Here is an 18,855-nt window from a genome sequence, read left to right as displayed (position 1 = left end):
AAGCAAAATAGGAAGGATCACAGCAAATATATGCAAAGAATTTGTGAACTAGCACAGTGTTTTGCTGTCCTGCTGACAACATGGTGGGGTTATTTGGTAGCTGGAAAAATAATTAATTCTATCTATTGAATAAAATTACCAAGAAATTCTCAACCTTTCTTCCTCTTCCTTGCCAGACTTCATAGATTAAAAAAATACTGCTTTTCTCTGAGACAGGAAGCCTGAAGAAGTTTGCTTTATGTTTTAATGCTGGCTTTTTATATCCTGCTACCAAATTCTGCAATGTCTTTTGTCTCATATATTGATTGAATTTTTTTAATGCTCTGCATACAAGAACATTTGGTGATAATAAGATGAAAAGTTATGACTACATTTGAGTTTTATGTCATATAATTATACTAAATTAAATAGTTTAGCTGCTATATCTATAGTTTTGCAGAAATAAGTATTCAGAGTGGGAGCAAGAGCCATATTTTGACTTGCACTCTTCTAGAATTATGTAAAATGTAATGAGATCTTGAAATAAAATAATGAGAACAAAGCAATAAAAGGACTGTAGTAGATAGAATTTTAGAAGATAGATTTACCTGAAGAAGAGCCACTTGAAAGGTTGTTACCATCTGAAATACAATTAAACTAGATTTACAAAAAGCTTTAGTTTAAAAAAAAAAACAAACCACCAAGCAGATTCAAAAAATAAACAGACTATTAGGAAAAGAAGTTAGAATATCAATTTTCTACACATTTTAGAAGCAAATTCAGGTAGCTTGAATTAAAATACAATATATGCAATCTGCACAAGAATTGTTCTGAAAGTACATTGCCTTTTTATTTTGAAAATTTAAGAACTATTCCATTAAGGAGTACTTTGATAATTACTAAGTTTGTTGCATAGATCAAGATGTTTTCAATTACCAGGTTGGCTAATGTTTCAGACAAAAAACTAAAGTAGAAGTATCCAGACTAGCATGTTATTTCTCATGAAATTGAACCTCTTCTAATTTTTTAGTGTTCATTTCTTGGATCAGAAATGCTAATTTTGTTTGAAAGAAACAAATTGAAAATTTGAAAAATTCATAAACTTCGGAGCATGAACAGATTTTATTCACTGAAACTTGTTCAAAGTATGACCTAAGATAAGTTTTCTATGTCTGACAGAGCTCATACATGTCCTGTCTTCATGAGAGAACTTCTCCAATTATGTTTTTGCCAATCACTTTCAAGCCTCTGAAATGCCCAGCTTGTGCCTTGTTCCTTACTATAGTAAAAGAACAACGATAGGATTACATGCCTGAGAAATCAGATACAAAAGTTGTAACCCCCTTGATTTTTATCTGTTGTTTTATTTTATTTCCTTATGTTAAAGTAATGTCTATTCCATGTTGAATTATATAAATTACAAAGGATATTCCTTATGACCGATGTCCATCTGAAAGCTTCTCAAATCCATTTAAATATTTTTTCTGCTATCTGATTGAGTCCTCTTCTAAGCTTGAGGCATGCTGGTAGTTTTGATTTCCCCTCTTCAAGGTTAAAATCTGTAGTTCAATTTATCAAGTACACAAATGTGTTAAGTTTTCAGTGCTAGCTTTTATTTTGAATAAGAGGCACATGTCTCTCTCTTCCATCACAAAATGATGCAAAACTCACTGCCTTTATACTTTCCTGTGGGTATATATAATAATGTGGGGTGGCTTTGCAAAATCATTATCCCAGCCTTCAAGTTATCTCACAGAACCCACTTGTTTTAAATGTCCTGAAAAAAATGAATAGATAACAGACCTGGTAAAAATGAAGAAAAATATAGGACTGGATGTAATCTCCAGGATCTAGTTCAAGCCAGGACTCCTTTTCATACTAATTCATTTAATTTCTCCTGCTTACTATGTATTTATTTAAATAAGAAAAGAAAAATTTGCATTCTTCATTGCCAGAGTATTGTCACCTTGTGTTGCCTTTCCTGTCCAGTGTGCACAAGCCACCTCCACTGAAAGATACTGAAAGCTGTGTCACTCCCTCTTTTTGGTTTGAAACCTCCTTAAGCAGCGATTACATTTTTTTTTTTTTTAATTGAATGTTTGTACAAGATGTAGCGCAGTAACTCTGTGATCCTAGCTGGGAGAGGCTGTAATGCAAACAGCTAATTACAGTGGCTTGAATCCAGGGAGGCTTCCTTTCTAATCTGAGCCCCAACAGTAGCCATATGAGGAAACAGAAATATAGCTGCTGCACTTGTATTCCTTTGTCTGTAAAAGGAGACCAATAGAATTTGTTTATCTTAATGGCTGTTCTGCTAATTAGGCAGTTCAGTATTTGTGGAGAACTGAAGCTGAAATTACCAGAGGTCTTTCTGCCTTTTACTGGTGATTGCTGTTTGGCTCCAGTCCTTAGCTAAGAATTCAACACTTCTCAGTTCACCTAAAATTCACTGAAATTTACCTTGGAGACAAATACACATATTGACACTGGGGTTGTCAGAGCTGAGCTGCTGGTTGGCTAGAATAGAAACCTTTGTCCTTCTGAACACAATTTTGCTTGACTAGCCCTCGCTTATGATGAATTTGCTCCCAGTGGTGCAGCTAAAAATAAGACCCTGGACAAATTTCACATCACGTTTTGGACGATGTCAGGGGTTGCTATTGCTTATATGTGCTGTGTCCCATGTGGCAAACTCAGATGCATCAAACAGTATAAAGTATTTCAATACAACATAGTTGTTCAGATATGTTTGGAAAAAAACCCAAAACAAACAACTTGTCTCTCACTAAGCTGCTATGCTTACTTGTATAGCACAGAGGAAAACAAATACCTTTTTTTGAGTTAAGTCTTTGACTTAAAGGAAAGGCTTGATTTTCATGTCAGTTGTGCTCATTTTATTTGTAAATTCAGTGGATGTAGTGATCTCAACTTCTGAGATGTAACTCCATTGGAAGGATCATAATATACCTAGTCTTGGTGAAGTGTAAGCACTTTGCCTGAGAGGTTTTCTGATTGTGGTTTTATCTGTTTTAGTAATATTATCAGCCCGGTCATTTTGTTTGAACCTAATAAAAAAAGTATGCATTTATTGGATGCATAACAGATCCTCTCTTTTGGAGGAAGGAACTGAAGTAATGATTACAGAGTGTCTTTAATGGGTTTATAGAGTTGAAGTGATAAAATGGTAAGACAATCCTCAAATATTCCTCCTTGGCAGAATGCAATTATATGCTTAATCAAATAATTTCATGAGCTTTCTCCCATGAGGTAATTAACATGTGTTTGGGAACCAGTATTAGCTTATAGGTTAGTACCTCTAGCTAGATGCTTTGAAGTTAAATGAATAAACTTATAATAAAGTTACCTCATCTGACTTCAGCTATTTCAGCCTCCATATTAATAACCTTTAGACAGGGTTGTAGTATATGTTAGAAAAAGCACTTACAGGCCAGTAAAGATGCAGCGTGCTCTATGTGGGGCCAAACATGAAGGCAGCTCAGAAGCAGAGTTCTAAGAGGTTTTCTCATATTGCACGTGTGTGTACATTACAATCCCACAGATGGTCTACTTTGAGTAGAAAAATTACAGCTACATTCTACATATCAAAGATAGTATCCTCAAATCTATGACTTTCCATCAATGTGAAATGTCTTGTGATTTTCTGTGTCCAATCTGTGTCAGGATAGGTTTTTCATATTTTGCAGTCTCAGACTTTACAGATGCAAAGTATTCGACAACTTTGAAGAACAGAAACAGGTGCCAGAAGCAAATATTAATTTATGCCACTGCTTACATAAATTTCTGTAAAATTCCTCATCAAGTTAGTGGAGTGGATGAGCATGCTGGATTGGAATATTTAACAGATTTGGGAATAAAATTGGCCACTTACATTCTCTTTTCTCAGCAGATGATTTAAAGGCCATATTTATATACAGAAGTTAAACAATCTTAACAGTTTATAAAAAAGAGCCTAATGAAGTATGTAAAGCATACTCTACAGGAATTATTATCTCATTTTGGTTTAAAACTGTTAAGTAGTTATATTTAAATGATAATTTAGTAGTGTTCACAGAGATTTTTAGCTGAACTGGTATAAAATCGCATCTCTTCTTAAAGCAGTTCCTTATAGAAAATCTACAGAAAGCTCTCTGGTATTTTTTTCCTTTTTCAGTGAGTCTAACAGGAAGGAGTTCTCTGTCTATAAGTGTCTTGCTAAATCTAGTTTGAGTAAAATCTATTTTTAGGGCTTATGTAGACCAAAATATTTGATCTTAACACTTTAATATCCTAAACAAATCTATTTTTATCAAAATAGCCAGTATTTATCTCTTCAAGCATTTCATAGATAGATTGAAGTGGGGTAAATTTATTAAGTTATTTATTTACCCTTTGGTATAGGAGTTAATTTCTGGAATTATAAAATATTTACATTATCTAAGAAAAGGTAACACAAAAAAATCCCCCAAACTTTTTAGAAAAGATGAATTAAGGATTAATAAAATCCTCTATTCTGGAAATGAGATAAAATGTAGGAAAATTGACAGGATGATGAATGGACATCTATCCCAAAAACCAGTTTCTGTAAGTTTCACTCCAACTGCTCATTGTATGAAAACTGGAGAAGAAATTTCATCACCTGAGTGAATATAAAGTTGGGACAGCTATAGTATTAAATAAATTTGGTGAGAAGTTTAAACGCAAAGATACGACGATTGTTTTGGGATATTTATTTTTACCCCAAGAAGAAAACAATTGTATAAGAATAAAAACTTAATCTGTTTTACTAGTGAAATGATGTATATTTAAAAATAGAACTGTGGAAAAACACAGATGTAATGAAATGGAAAAAAAGTGAAAAATCAGTTATCTGTCATTTAGTAGTTCACTACCGTTTCAGTGTATGTTAGAATTTTCCAAAATTTAGCTATTTCATTATACGAACACCAGTCAGAGTGCCATAGAGAACTAGTGATAAATTCCTGAATGGAAGAATAAAGGTATCAAAAGGCTCAGCTGAAAGGGTTTTTACACTGCTATTGTGAAGTCAGTATCTTCACTTTTCACATTACCGCCTATTCAGCTTTTTGAACATCAGACTAGAAAGAATTCTATTTATACTCATATGTGGTCATCAAACTAATGGCAACATTCTGTATTTTTTAAAAATAATCTGTTATTATCATAATCTGCCAAGCCCAATGCTGAATCAGAACCTAGCTGTGTAAGCCACCCCAATAGCACATAACAAAAGACAGGATCCCTATCCCAAAGAGCTTGCAAATAATATTTAAGATATGTGTTAGTATTAAGCTGCTAAGTGTTTAATTTTTTGCCTATGCAGAACTAAGTGGAGTCTCTCAACTCAACCTAGCAAATGTCATTTTCCTTCTATAGGTCTGTAATTTGTTTAGAAGTGCATCCACCCTTTAACAGATTTGGATCCCTCTTTTCTGCTAGAGCCTTCAAAACCAGAATTCATTGTTGGCTGCAGCTGGCAGGATAGATGCCTTCAGAAAAAGGAAAGGTTTTTCAAAGTTACAGTTGATACATGTGATGTCAACTCTAAATAAATCTATTAGTGGAAGAATGATAGTAGGGAAGAGTTGTCTTATTTTATATAGAACTACAATATTTTTGTTTCCTATTCACTTTTAGTTCTGCTCTCCTGCAACCTGACTCAGTTATTTTTATTTGCTCTCATGTTGAAAAGACATTCTAATATGAGAAAACTCAATCTAAGAAGCTCTGCAAAGAAATCTCTCATGACCTATGTATTTCTGGCTAGTAGATGTTAATACAATCTGAAATCTTTTGTCTTTTGTCATTAGCTGCTGCTTACCTTGGTTGATAGAGATGTATAGCACTTGTTACATGTCTGGTTCCCTCTCTGTTTTTATTCTCTAAATCGGTTGTTAGATTTGAAGGGAATCTTTTTGCTTTTCTTTTTTTTTTTTTTTTTTTCTCCTGAACCGGTTATTATCTATTACCATTCATTTTTTTACAATAGCAATGAAAACAGATTACCTACTTTACTTGCTGTTTTATGTTATAAATACAGTAAAATGGAGAAAACCTAACTTCCTTGCAGAGAATCTTCTGTTTGCCTTTCTTATGGTGAGAGCATGGATTTAAAAAGATGTTTTTACTGGTGAACACTCCCCCATTTTTGTGACTTCTTTTGCATCTTATTGATCGATATCTGCTTTTTCTAAGTTTCAGGGCTTTTGTTTGTTTAAATTCAAATCTACCATTGGACTGTACAGTTATTTCTAGATGTTTTGCACTGGTTGCCCTCTTTCTTGAGAATTTTCTCTGCCAAGAGGAATTTTTGGCTACATAACATATTTTGTATCACTATTCTTCCCATTCTGCCCACATAACAGTCTGCTCTGAAACCACAAGCAATTAGGCAGGAGTAAGAGCAACCATGTGCTGTTCTAGTTTCTCCCAGTTTCTGGCATCTGGATGAACTGACTAGCAAGAAAATTGTTCAAGACACCTTTCTTTGCTTCTTTTTTCACCTTGATCTTTATTTTGTGCTGAGCTTGGAGCCCTAACTACTTATTTTAAAGATCTCTCAGTGAGGAAACCCCCGTCTATGTCAGGTGTAAATACTGTAAAACAAGAGAATGATGTTTTGACTGAGTGGTTTTTTTGTGGATGACCTCTTTAGAGGATTTTCACTTTAAAATATGGCATGTGACAACACTCAAAAATGTAGTGATGTATTGCAGATAGCAGAACATAAAATTCTTTTCCAGGACATGAAGCTGCCCCTCCCCAACCCCCCAACCTTTTCCTTTTTTTTTTTTCAATTGATATTTTACCTTCTAATTTGTTGATGAAACCACATTAAGCATGGACCAGCTCAACAATTTTATTTATATTATAAACCTGCTTTTTAAAACCAGGAAATACAGTGTTCAAAAGTCACAAAACATGGCATCCTGAAACAGAAATAGAGTATGAGTGGGGTTTACTTGATATAATTTTTATAGTTTTATTTTTTTGGCGCAGTTTTCTTTTTTTTTTCTGATACCCCTTAATGGGATTTTTATCATAACATTACTAGAAAAAGAAAAATATTTTCTTGGTGTCTCAGTAAGAATGAAAAATACTATTGTATTGGTTATTTAAACAAATAACCACAAGAATAAGAAAAGAAAGCATAAAAGCACAAGATTTTAAACATATATTTTAAAGAATATTTACAATAATTATTTATAATACATATTTAAGTATGTATGATAAGGAATCTCTTTAAAAAAAGACGTGCTATTTGGTGGACAATAATTATTTGCAGACTGCTAGTTTCCAGTAATCGGAATTTTCCTTTCCATAATGTTATATCTACACTTTGGCCCATCTGTATTGATTCAGTCAGAGTTCTCTTTCCATGCTTAATGAAACTAGTATTTTTTAGTATTCCAACTAGTTAAATTTCAGTCTTTTAAAAGTGTGAATAATTTGGCAATATTATGGAGGTACTTTTTATTTATATCTTTTCCAGTACATCTTTCAATTTATCAGATCTTTGAGTGAGATCCTATGTATTTCATCCAGAAGATGAAATGCAGACAGTCTAGATTATCACAAATAGTAAAGGCTGGTTTCATCAGAAGCAACCTAATAATGCTGTTGCATCCACATCTACAGGCCCTTTCCTTAGAACCTTCTCAACACACCTAGCATTAAAAATAAGAGATTGTGCCATCACTTCAGGTAACGCACGGTGCTTCCATCAGGGAAGTTCTCCCTATGCTTCTTGCAGTGAGAATGGTGCCAGGCTTTGTATCCTATCTATAAAAAGCTGAAGTGTTGATTTAACAATCAGAAAACTTAGTTTGCAGGTCGCTTTATCATACTAATGGTAAAGATAATTACACTGTGAAAAGGTATTCTCCAACTGTTGCTGAACCAGTCAGGGGAAAGTGTGAACACTCACTATTAGAGTGTGCTGTGATTTACTAAGAGCTTGTACATATCGGGACGTGTTCTGGGAAATCTTGCAGTAAAAGCAGATTATGTGAGTGCAGATGCAAAGCAGAAGGATCATGTGCTCTTGCTGCACAGAGTGAAGGTCAACAAAACAGCACATGTGCTGCAGAGAGTGGGACAGAAAGCCACCCAGTCTAGATCTGGCAGGTGGACCTATGTTTTGTGGATAGTTTTCTGATTTTGGTAATACTTACGCTCCAGAGTGGGATGAAAACAAAAGCATTTCCTGTATATCAAAAAGAACCCTGCATCTTTCAAACCAGTCTAAACACTTAAATTTGATGAAATCACATGGGTTTTTATTTTTAAACTTTTTTGAAACATTTTTTTTTGCATTTTCTAGTCTAATTTAATCAAACCTTCTGCCAACTGTTTTTTATTTAGAAGGAAAATAGAAATATTCAATTTTGAATTGGGATAGGTGAAATATTTTGGCTGTATTATAAAGTTTTTTTTGCAGTTTTTGTTCATAATGGATACGTGTCAAGAGTAATGCACTGTTGTGAAATATTTATATGTCCCAGCAGCACTCACAGGGTCCATGCTATTAATACTACCAAAGTTCTCACAGACTATCTTACCAACTTTATAACAGGTTTGCTTCACTTATTGTTTTGAATGCTATGAATGAATCAAACAATGGGGATTGCATAATTTCTTTATTATTATTGCCCAGGTTAATTACTCTCCCAGGTAAAAGCAGAGGTAAGCAGGGAGTTTTTGATGAATAACTTACGATTTACAAGTTTGGATGGCAACACTGGCTTGCACTTCTCAGGAGATGCCACATTCTCTTCATCTGTTACATACTCAAAGTTAATAATAAACATCATTGCTACTCCCTCTTGATTTTTCACCGGAATTATGTGGGTGTTGCAAATGAAGGTAGATCCTGCAGATGGAGAAAAAACAGGCAAGAAATACATAAATTAAAGGAAACTTCATTTTTTTCCACATTACTCTCACTATTCTCTAATATTTTCATAAAAGCAAATACATCTTTCCCCTTCCAAAAGATCTGTCTTTTAAAAAGTCAGTTTTACTTTGTTTTTTATTCATTGGAAGTACCTACAAAGACAGACTTGTGATATGGAGACAGTACCAAAAGTAGCAATGCAGTGTTCCAACCACAACACTAGCAAAGAAAGCAGAGCTCTATTCTTCTAAATGTCAAACATTCTTCAAGCTTTTGGTTCTGTTACAACAGGATGAATCATGCATTAAATATTTATGGGTGTAAATATATCACCATTCCTATTTTAGCTCTCAATCTTTTGGGGGTTGTAGAATGTTTAGGTTTGTGGGAAAAAATTACATTTGTTATCATATGGGTTTTTATATTCTATCACAAAAAAACCTTCTAAACTGTGATAATAATTTTCAGTGCTCTTCGAAAGCTTTTGATTTAACTGAGATATACAATTTGAAGTACAAATTTAAAAGTATCTTAGTTTTCATATCTATTAAGCACACCCAGCTTATGCTGAAACGAACAGAAGGTGCAATTTCTCAGCACCTCTGATTCTCAGTGTTCTCGTTCAAATGCCTAATTACATATTTAAACAATTCTTTGTGTTACTTTTTCAGTATAACTCTTAAGACATTTCACCCAACAAGGTCATTAGTTTGATTTATTCCTTCTGTTAACCCAGCAGAACACAGTGGTTCAAAAAATACTGTGTCCACTGTAAGCAATACAATAATGAGATAAAAGCTTAATGCAAATACAGCTGGGAGATGGTGTCTTTCTGTAATGACTAGGGACTGCTTTAAGGCACATAATCTGCAATTTATTGATTCAAATGCAGTAATCACTGAAACTTGACAGGCTGTGCAATCTGACAAAATCTAAAATTTAATTTTTTTTTTGTTTAATTTTTTTTTTTTTTTTGCTATTGAGGAGAGAGATAGTGAAGATTTATAATGTTATACCCAAAATCAGATTCTTGGTCCTCATATTTAATGGAGAACTTGCTGTAATGTGGTATATATGACAGTTTGAGCTATGTATGAAATCAACATGCTGCTGAAATCAACATTCAAGTTTTGCAGCTGTACCTTCAATCCATTTAATAAAACAGTTATGCTGTGGTACTTGCCTCAGTTGCCATGGTTACAAGCTCAATGACTTTAGTAAACAGAAAATAAGCAATTTAAGAGTGTTCCATTAGAGCTAAAAATAGAAGTGCTGCAGGCCAAGCATTGCAACATAGACTGGTTAAACAGAGGGTATGAAGAGAATTTAGAAATAATCTTTGTGGTTTTAGCTACTAATAAAAATACATATGGAGTTTAAACAGTCAAAATTATATTATTTATTTTCTTGCAAGGAAATACTTCCTATTTCGTGAAATAGACTGTGTTTTGATACACAGATTTATAGGTTTAGGCAGATATCCCTGAATTAGACACCTTTAACATAGAGGACTGGAAGTGGGGCTATGTTGAGGCACGCATGGCTTTAAAAAACACCAAGTGAAGTGGATCAAATGTTTATCAGTTTTTGAAAACAAGGATGATGAAGAGCCTCAGACGTCTTTAAAAACTTTCCTGCTTTTGAAGGCATGGCTGTTTCAGCTTTTGAAATGCTTCCCACAGTGCTAAGTAATGACACTATCTGCTGCTTATGTAGAACATTCTGCCCTTAAACAATTACAAACCTCATTTGAACTGAGCTAGGGATTCAGATCTCTGGGGAGATGCAGAGTCTGTTTAAGAGTGCACAGCTTAAGAATGTGGCAAAAAGAGCACAAGGTCACAAGGTTAAAAATTTAAGCTCTATGTAGAAAAATTTTAGGAACAAAAATGGGGAAAGAATCGTATCTGGTATTATTCAGCATAGTTCTTTGAATGTCACCAGAAGGCTAAGGGGTCCAGTTCTCTAGGCCAAAGTTTTATGGGTTTTTTAAGAGGCAAAGAATATCTAATTTGTGAGAATATCTGGGACTGGAATTCTGCTACTAAACCAAAAGACAATGCCTGCTGCAGTCACTGTTCACGGTTTTTCATTAGTACAGAAATTTTTATCTGCCATACAACTACCAATATCTATCTCTGTTGAAATGGCAATAATAAAATACACAATAACAAGGAAGAGTATCACTGGTATGACTGAAAAATAAGTTAGGTACAAAGAAAGAATACTAGCAAATTTAAAAGATAAGCTTTTAGTTGATGACATTAAAGAAATATTAAGAAGTAACTTGTTTATAGATGTTCTTATTCACTATTTGGACTCTGGCATTCCACTGCTCTTCATTGCACTCAGCATCTTTTCCTTGGTTTGTCTCTATACTGAGTATTTCAACAGTAAGAAGTGCTTTTCGTGAGCAATAAAAATTGTAATCATGTGTCTGGGATTTGCCTTTCTCATCTCACAGCACAAACTTAGAACATATTATTAGCAGATTTTACACCTTGAATTTTAATTTAAAATCTTAGACTATAGATTATAGTAGAAATACAACTAAATATGTTTCACATTAATTTGTTTACTGAGATTATAGTTTTCATTTTTCTTAGTAATGAGGTGAAGTATATGTTGTTTTCATAGGTTCATTTTTCACTCTTCCATAATCTTATCAGTGTTTATTAAGTAGAAACATAATATGCCTCTGTTAAGTTGACTTGCATAAGTATAAAGAACATTAAAAAACATAACCAATTGGACTTTGTTATCTTGTATCCATAATTACAGCCTTATTTGTCCTTTCATCCTAGCACGTCTCACATGGATCACCCAGTGTTAAAAATAACTTCTTTGGGTAAAGAGAGGTAATCTGAGGGAGGTTTAATGTGAAGGTTCAGAAAACTTCTTGACTTTACCCATCATTCATGGAATCTTTTTCTTTGGGATGTGAAGCTTTCTACCTTTCTACCAGATCCTTAGCTCCTGAAATCCAATATTTTCTTTCTTCCTCATGGACAATCTCTCTCTCCTTATTCCAGACTGGGGAAAGTCTTGGAATAGTGATTACTCTTTTTATTCAGGTCCAATACAATACTTGTCCAGCTAGAAAGTAAAGGGAAATTGTTGAAATGAAATGTACGTTCTGGTCTTGGGGAAGGAAATACCATATTGTTTTGTGTGGGCATTCAGGAGGGCTGAGGCTTTGGGGTTTGTCCACCATGACCAGCATGGCAAATACAAGGAGTAAAAGCTGGTAATTCAAGTCTTGTTCTCTGGGCCAGACTGCTGTTTATAATCTATTTTGATGCCAGATTCTGGCAGGTAAAGGACAAGGTCATGCTCCTACACAGACCAGTGTGGTAGGATCACAGGGACTGAATAGTGGATGAATTAGATGGAAGGCAATGTTGGCAGGCAGGTACAGAACCTTGTGAAATAAGGCTGACTCTTGCACACTGCTGATAAGGCCTTTGCATTCTTGAAATGTCCTAAAGATAAGCAGAATACTTCTACATGAAGAAGCTTCACATGTTATCGCCTGTGGCTCCATATCTGGTTGCAGCCAAACTTTAAACAAAGAAATGGCAGCAAGCCAAAATTTTTTTTCTATATTTTGTCAAGATTTTGGTAACAAGTTAAATCCCTGTTTTAACAGGGCAAAGAGCTCTCATCAAATTGTGAATGGTGCAGAAGAATGGCAGCTGAAAATGACTGGTTTTAATTTACTAATGAGACCAGTAAAGCAAAGCAACTTGTATCCTTTAGGGATCAGAAACAACAAAAAGGAAACTGGAAGAAAAAGAGTACCCAGTGAATATTTGCTCTGCCTTCTGTGATTTCTGTGACTTATCACTAAAGAAAGTCCTTTTATGCCTAAAATCCAGAAACCTATTTGCCTCCTCCTTGAGGTCTACTCTAAGCAAACAGGGTACATAGTTGAGCTTTTGTTGGCAATTACAGACAAGTGCACACACATATATATGTTCAATATACAGGATGTATATTGAATATTCAATCAAAAGCCAGTTTGTCAAATATAGAGGGATGATGAGTATTGTGATGTGGAGACTCACCATGACCAATCAAGGTCTGAAAAAGTATTAGTTTTTGGATTTATTCAAGCAAAAGCCAGGAATAATGCAGCATGTCTCCATGAATAATGTTTTTAGTGGACTTACTGGAAAGGTTTGTTTTCATTCTCAAATCAAACTAAGAACTCTATTCCTGTAGTGTTAAGTTGAAAATAGTCATGTGAAAATCCTACAGAATTTCACATGATTTTAGGTTAAAGGGATCTAAATGCCATTGCAAGCCCATTTCTGTGTCAATTAAAACTATTTGCTAATAGAATTTCACAATTTACTCTGCTTGTTTATATAATAAAAAGAGCAGAAGAGTGACCAAATCTGCATTGAGAAAATTGCCCAGTCCTTAGTGATGTAGAATCAGATCACTGGAGGCAGCGACCATATCGCTTCTTGCTCATTTCAGTAACAACCCCACAAAATAAATATTTCTGTCTGGTTTTACCTACAGCACTTTGCATCTTTGCACTTCATGTCATTTTTTCCAATCTTTGACAAAATTTAAATAGGGCTTTTACTGTCCAAGTGTCTCCGAAGTTTTGGTTCTAAAGGACAAAATCACCATCAGATGTTACTTCACTCCCTGTCCCCCATTTCTTATGTAACTGCACACATAAGGAATAGGAGGAAACTTGATGCTAAGACTAAAGATGATACTATTTGAATCCATAAAAGCAATATATCCCAGGAAATTAATAAAGAAACAAGGGTAACACAAAGAGATTCTTGATCACATTTTCATAATTAACTTAATAGACAACAGCTCCACATTATTAAAAAGTCTAGTATATTTCCATGTAAAAGGAAATAGGTAATGGATTGCACAATTCTCTTTACCTTTTACTTGTATCTTCTGAGCTATGCCTTACTGTCACCATTTTCCAAATTCCATCTGACTGAAAATGAGCTACCTTGTGTGAAAAAATGGGGAGTTCACAAGCTTCCCATTGAACATGCTGCAGATGTATCTGGAGGACTGTCTATTTTAAAAAATTTGTTGCAGAGAACAACTGAAAATAGATAGCAGGTTGAAATGTATTTTATCCCTTTACAATTGAGTAGCTTTTTTTAAGGGGAAAAGGTAGAAACAAGAAGAGTGTAATTTGACTGATATTGGAGAGTTTACATGATTAAATATGACCTGTTGCCTTTGACATTTTACTCTACCCTCCAAGTCAAATAGATATTCATTCCATCACTGAAACGGTTGCTGATACTCAGATTTGATTTATAGGACTGATGCAGGTTTTTTTAAGGTATTAACTTACTGTTTAGAGAATACTAGAAAACAAATTAAAAAATTGCCCTCTGGAGGCTGTGGACGAGTCTGTTATTAGACTTGCCTATATAAGTATCTCATTTTCTGGGCCTTTAATCCCATTTATAATATAATTCAATACCTAGATAAACACTGTTCAGCTGCTCACTCCAGCATTCCTTATGCTACTGCATTCAAAAAAATTATTAACCTCCTAACTATAATATCTACACGTATACTAATAGAACTGTGGTTGATTGTAATGCTGAACATGTTTTATATGGGAGGATGCTTTCCTAATGCTTTTTTATTTAAGTATACATAGACTTGTACAGAGCTATAGAACAATTAAATATTCAGCACAGAAAGAAAAATTAAATGAAAAATAAACAAGCAGTGATGCTTTACACCCATAAGGTAGAGACCAAGAAATCAATAGAGAGTGAAAACTGTTGAATACTGTTTATAGATGAAAGTGGGAAAATTTATTTAGGTGCCAGGCTATATGTAGACTAATTTTTAAGAAACCACAGCTGGTGCAGAAATTGCAGGGTAGGCTTTTTATTTCCTGTGTCAGTTCACTTTAAAACTACTGCTCAGTTTTGTCAGAGGGGATTTCTCTAGGGCACAGACTGAAGTCAGGAGGCCCAGTTCCTACAGTCAGTCTTGAGCATTCTCTCAACTGATCTTTCTCAGAGGTACACTCTGCTACATGCTTTGTGGCATCAAAGCTGGGTCTGACATTGTTTTCTGGATGAGTTCTCACTACTGCCAGTTTGCAAAGTTGGTGTGTTCAAACATGAGTATTACAGTATTACTTGGAATCATTTAGGCCCTAAACTTGGTCTAAAATCTCTATTACTCTTTGTCTTTTCTTACATAAGAAAATAGCAAGCAGTGCTGTTTCTGAAAAGCAATGTCTCTGACTTGTTACTGAGAGTGTTTCTGTCTCTGCCTATGCAGCTGAGTATCTTGTGCCTGGTTTCTTGCACCTGTGACAGGCTTGGAGTGCACCACGTACAGTGTACTACCACGTGCTGAGCAGTCACACATGGAAGGTCAGGGCAGATTGCTCAAAGGGGCTACATCTCTGAGAAAAGTTAATTGTTAAGTCTAAACTCTTTGCAAGTTGATTGTTGAATAACTGGGCAGGAAGCATTCGTTTTAGTAAAAATATATAAAAAATAATTTTCAGGAATAATTATACCTAGACAATTCATTGTTTGCTCAGCTGCATGACACACTTGATCTATAGACATGCTAAAATAAGAGCTTTCTGCTAGGTATTAAAATGTAGATATACTTGAGTAGAGTTTAACAAACAAGAACCCAGACTGTAGTGCCACAAACCACAAAGCATCCCAACATATGACAGCAGACAATAAAAAATTCCCAGTGTCCAGTGTGAATGGAAATAGATCAGTACAAGCTGAGAAATGTCAGTGATGAAATATCAGATTCTTTTTTTGAAGATGAAGAGGTGGGTGAAATAAATGTAATAATGTAGACGAAGTAATAATAACGAATGGCTGTGACAATTAGGTTGTTATATGATGTTTCAAGTTGTATCAACACACATTGACATACTAGTTTAAGCAACTGTCATTTTTCAGTCTGTATCAAGGCAGAAAATTTTTAATTAGAAAAGGTCATAGAAATAGGGTTTACATTAATTCGGTGGAATTACATGTAGTTTTTGCTTCACATAGGAACCATAGGACTCAACAAATACCTGATGTATAGCTCAAGGTGAAAAACAACAGTAGGACATATTTTCTTAGACATTTGTAACAGAAAAATAAAGAGCTGCAGAGTTTAAAAGTCTGTTTACAAATGTTACATGATGATTTTAAGGTTAAGTATACCTTAAATGTAAATAACTGTTACAAGAAACAACTAGCTGATAAATAATGGCTCTAGTTTCTTATTTTTTAGCTAGTTGGCTAAGACTTAGCATGCATTTAAATGTAAATGCTAAAATTGAAGATTTTTTTTTCTTTACTTTCTACCTCTCTCTTTCTCTCATTTGCTTTTTCTTTTCCCCTATAGCTATTCTTTTCTAAACCCTCATTAGAGCTATGCACCTCTGGGCATTCAACTGAGAAATGTCTTATTATGTTCATTGAAAATGGAGCTCAGGCTTGTTGAATATTGTCCATCTTGCAGAAAAAGTGCAGATTAAGACAATTTTGTGAAAGTAACCTCAATTATTTTCCCAAATTAAACCACATAAACTATTTTAAGAACTAATTGAGTAGCCTTACAATGCAGAATAGAGTATTAAAAAAAGCCAGAACTCCATTTCAGTAACTTGTTTCATTTGTCCAAGATATTGCTTCATAATATACTACAAAGTAAAGGAGTGATCCAGATTCTGTTCACACTCATTCTGCCATTTCAGGGACATGACATTTTTTGTGATACTGTTCTTCATAGATATCAAAAAAGAAGGCATTAAATGGCTATCCAGTATGAAGGGTAGCATAGAAAAATAGATCAACAGCAGATCCCCTGAAGCAAAAGAGAAATGCTGTCCTTGCTGAAAACTTTCACAAGTGCAATGTGCATCCAGTTCCATTGGTCAAGTGGAAAGAGTCACATTTCCTAAATATAGATGCCTTTCTCATGGAAATCATACCCGTGGAAAATCATGCACATGGAAATAGCCTTCCTGATGATTTATAAGTTAATTGGTTGTGGGTACTTAGAAATACACAAAACCCAAAGTTGTAGAAAAAGCATTAAGTCATCTTTTTCAGTGTCAGTCATAGCTCATGCATTATAGTACTTAAATGTGATACAGCAAAGTGTTTCTGAAGGGAGACAACAGGCAGACACAAACTGAGGGTTTCTTGTATGAAACAGCTGTTATGAGGAAATGCTCATCAGTAAGAAAGCTACAAGGGGTGGTCAAGCTACTGGATTCATAAAAGAAGTAGAAGTAACCCCCTAGGACAAACAAAGTAGCTGAAAGGGATGTGGTATTCTGGAATTCTTGACAACACAAAACTGTGGGATTTTGTATGCATATTAATAAATGTAGTGGAAGTTTGGGAAACCCATAAGTAAAATGTATTTTTGTAAAAAGAAAAAAAAGGTTTTTAATGGAAAGTTTTCATGCTTAACGTGATGTAGTTTTAAGATCTCATTAGAAGTGATAAGTATGAATAACTTACTGGACTAGAAGTTCATGACTGCCCTAGGTGTAGTTTTCCTGACCTGATTGCAATCAATGTAGGCAAACTAAGAACAATTCCAACCAGTAAAATGGTGGTTCTTCTAAGTGGTAATTTTCTATGGTTGAGAAAAAGTGGAAATAATTGAGAGGAGAAGTCAGACAAACACATGAATGGAAAATTGGAATTAATAATGGAAATGTTAGATAAGAAAAGATTAATGATTCAAAGATGCTGAAAGTCTTAGCTAAAAGTCCAGCTGTATTGACTGCAGAAGTAAAGGTGGCAAATAGGAATTAACCTGCATATAGTGAATGTAGAAAGGCGTATATACACATCCACAGAGAGGTATGAAATATAGCAAGTTGGTAGAGGAATATGATAACATCAGAGCAGGCCTAAAGAGAATAAGTACGAAGCAAAAAAATAATTCCAGTAATAGCGAAAGCCCATAAAAATCTCAATAACAACAGCTGTTGTAAAATTATTTAAAAATGTGATAATTATTACATAACAACCAGATGAATCCTTTAAGTAATATTTCTGAAGCGTGGTAGTTATTTACTAGAGCCAAAACATCAGCAAACATGAAAATAGTGTAATCAAAGGTCTAGGTCTACAACTCAGCAGTCTACAGCTCTGATCTAACCTCTTAACAAATCTTGCTGGGCAAAGTTCCAGAATATTGGAACAATGCTAATATTGTGCCAGCATTCATAAAAGGGACATAGTGGTTAGATTGACTGCTATGGCAATGAGCCCGACATCACTTCTAAGGAAAATAATGAAACTTGAGATGTTTGATTAATTTAATAAGTAATACCTGACAGGGCTATAATTAATATTTCTCTCTATGCCAATGCAGACATTATTAATGGACAAGAAATCTGATTTGATTATTATATTCTTAGTATGAAAAACCAACCAAGTAGTCATTATAGACACGTGCTATTCTGACACAAGATATTCTGCTGATGGCTATACAATATTCTATTATAGTGACAGCACAATACTTGTAAAAAGAACATTACAAATTCACTGTAAGCTTCCAAAATGTCATTAATGGAAGATCACAATTCAGTGCCAGAATTTCTAGGGGAAATCCACAGAAATTACCAGAGTGGCATTACTTTGGTTTTAAAAGATCTGGAGAAAATATAAAACCACTTTTAAAATGTATGGATTTTTTAATTACTTTTAAAATGTATCAAAAACTAATTATGAACTGCCTAATGACATAATAATGCATCACACTAGAAGAACTGGGTTATTCTGTGAGTGGGACATTAAATGCAAAAAAATGCATTCTGAAATGGCAAATTTAATCATACAGTTACAGAACCAGGGAATGTAGGCTGATGCTAAAAATTGGAATCTATATCTTGGAATATTCTTGTCTCACAAAAGAAACAATAGGATTATATGCAAGAATGGCCAGCATACCCTACA

At 34.3% G+C, this 18,855-nt stretch overlaps 1 protein-coding gene across 3 annotated transcripts in view; it reads right to left on the bottom strand.

The window, feature by feature from the left end:
* KCNH7 (potassium voltage-gated channel subfamily H member 7) overlaps positions 1-18,855 on the bottom strand; it is a 212,126-nt gene that overhangs the window by 78,904 nt on the left and 114,367 nt on the right. For 2 of the 3 annotated variants that reach the window (XM_071747510.1, XM_071747511.1), the window contains exons 3-4: positions 8,714-8,869; positions 588-620 (exon numbers count right to left, since the gene is read on the bottom strand). In XM_071747510.1, the coding sequence (XP_071603611.1) occupies positions 588-620; positions 8,714-8,869 (189 nt within the window). The remainder of the gene's footprint in view (positions 1-587; positions 621-8,713; positions 8,870-18,855) is intronic. The other variant, XM_071747512.1, reaches the window with a different exon arrangement.

Source organism: Heliangelus exortis, chromosome 6 (genome assembly GCF_036169615.1).
Source record: "Heliangelus exortis chromosome 6, bHelExo1.hap1, whole genome shotgun sequence".
Taxonomy (NCBI): Eukaryota; Metazoa; Chordata; class Aves; order Apodiformes; family Trochilidae; genus Heliangelus; species Heliangelus exortis.
This window is presented reverse-complemented; position numbering and strand designations above follow the sequence as displayed.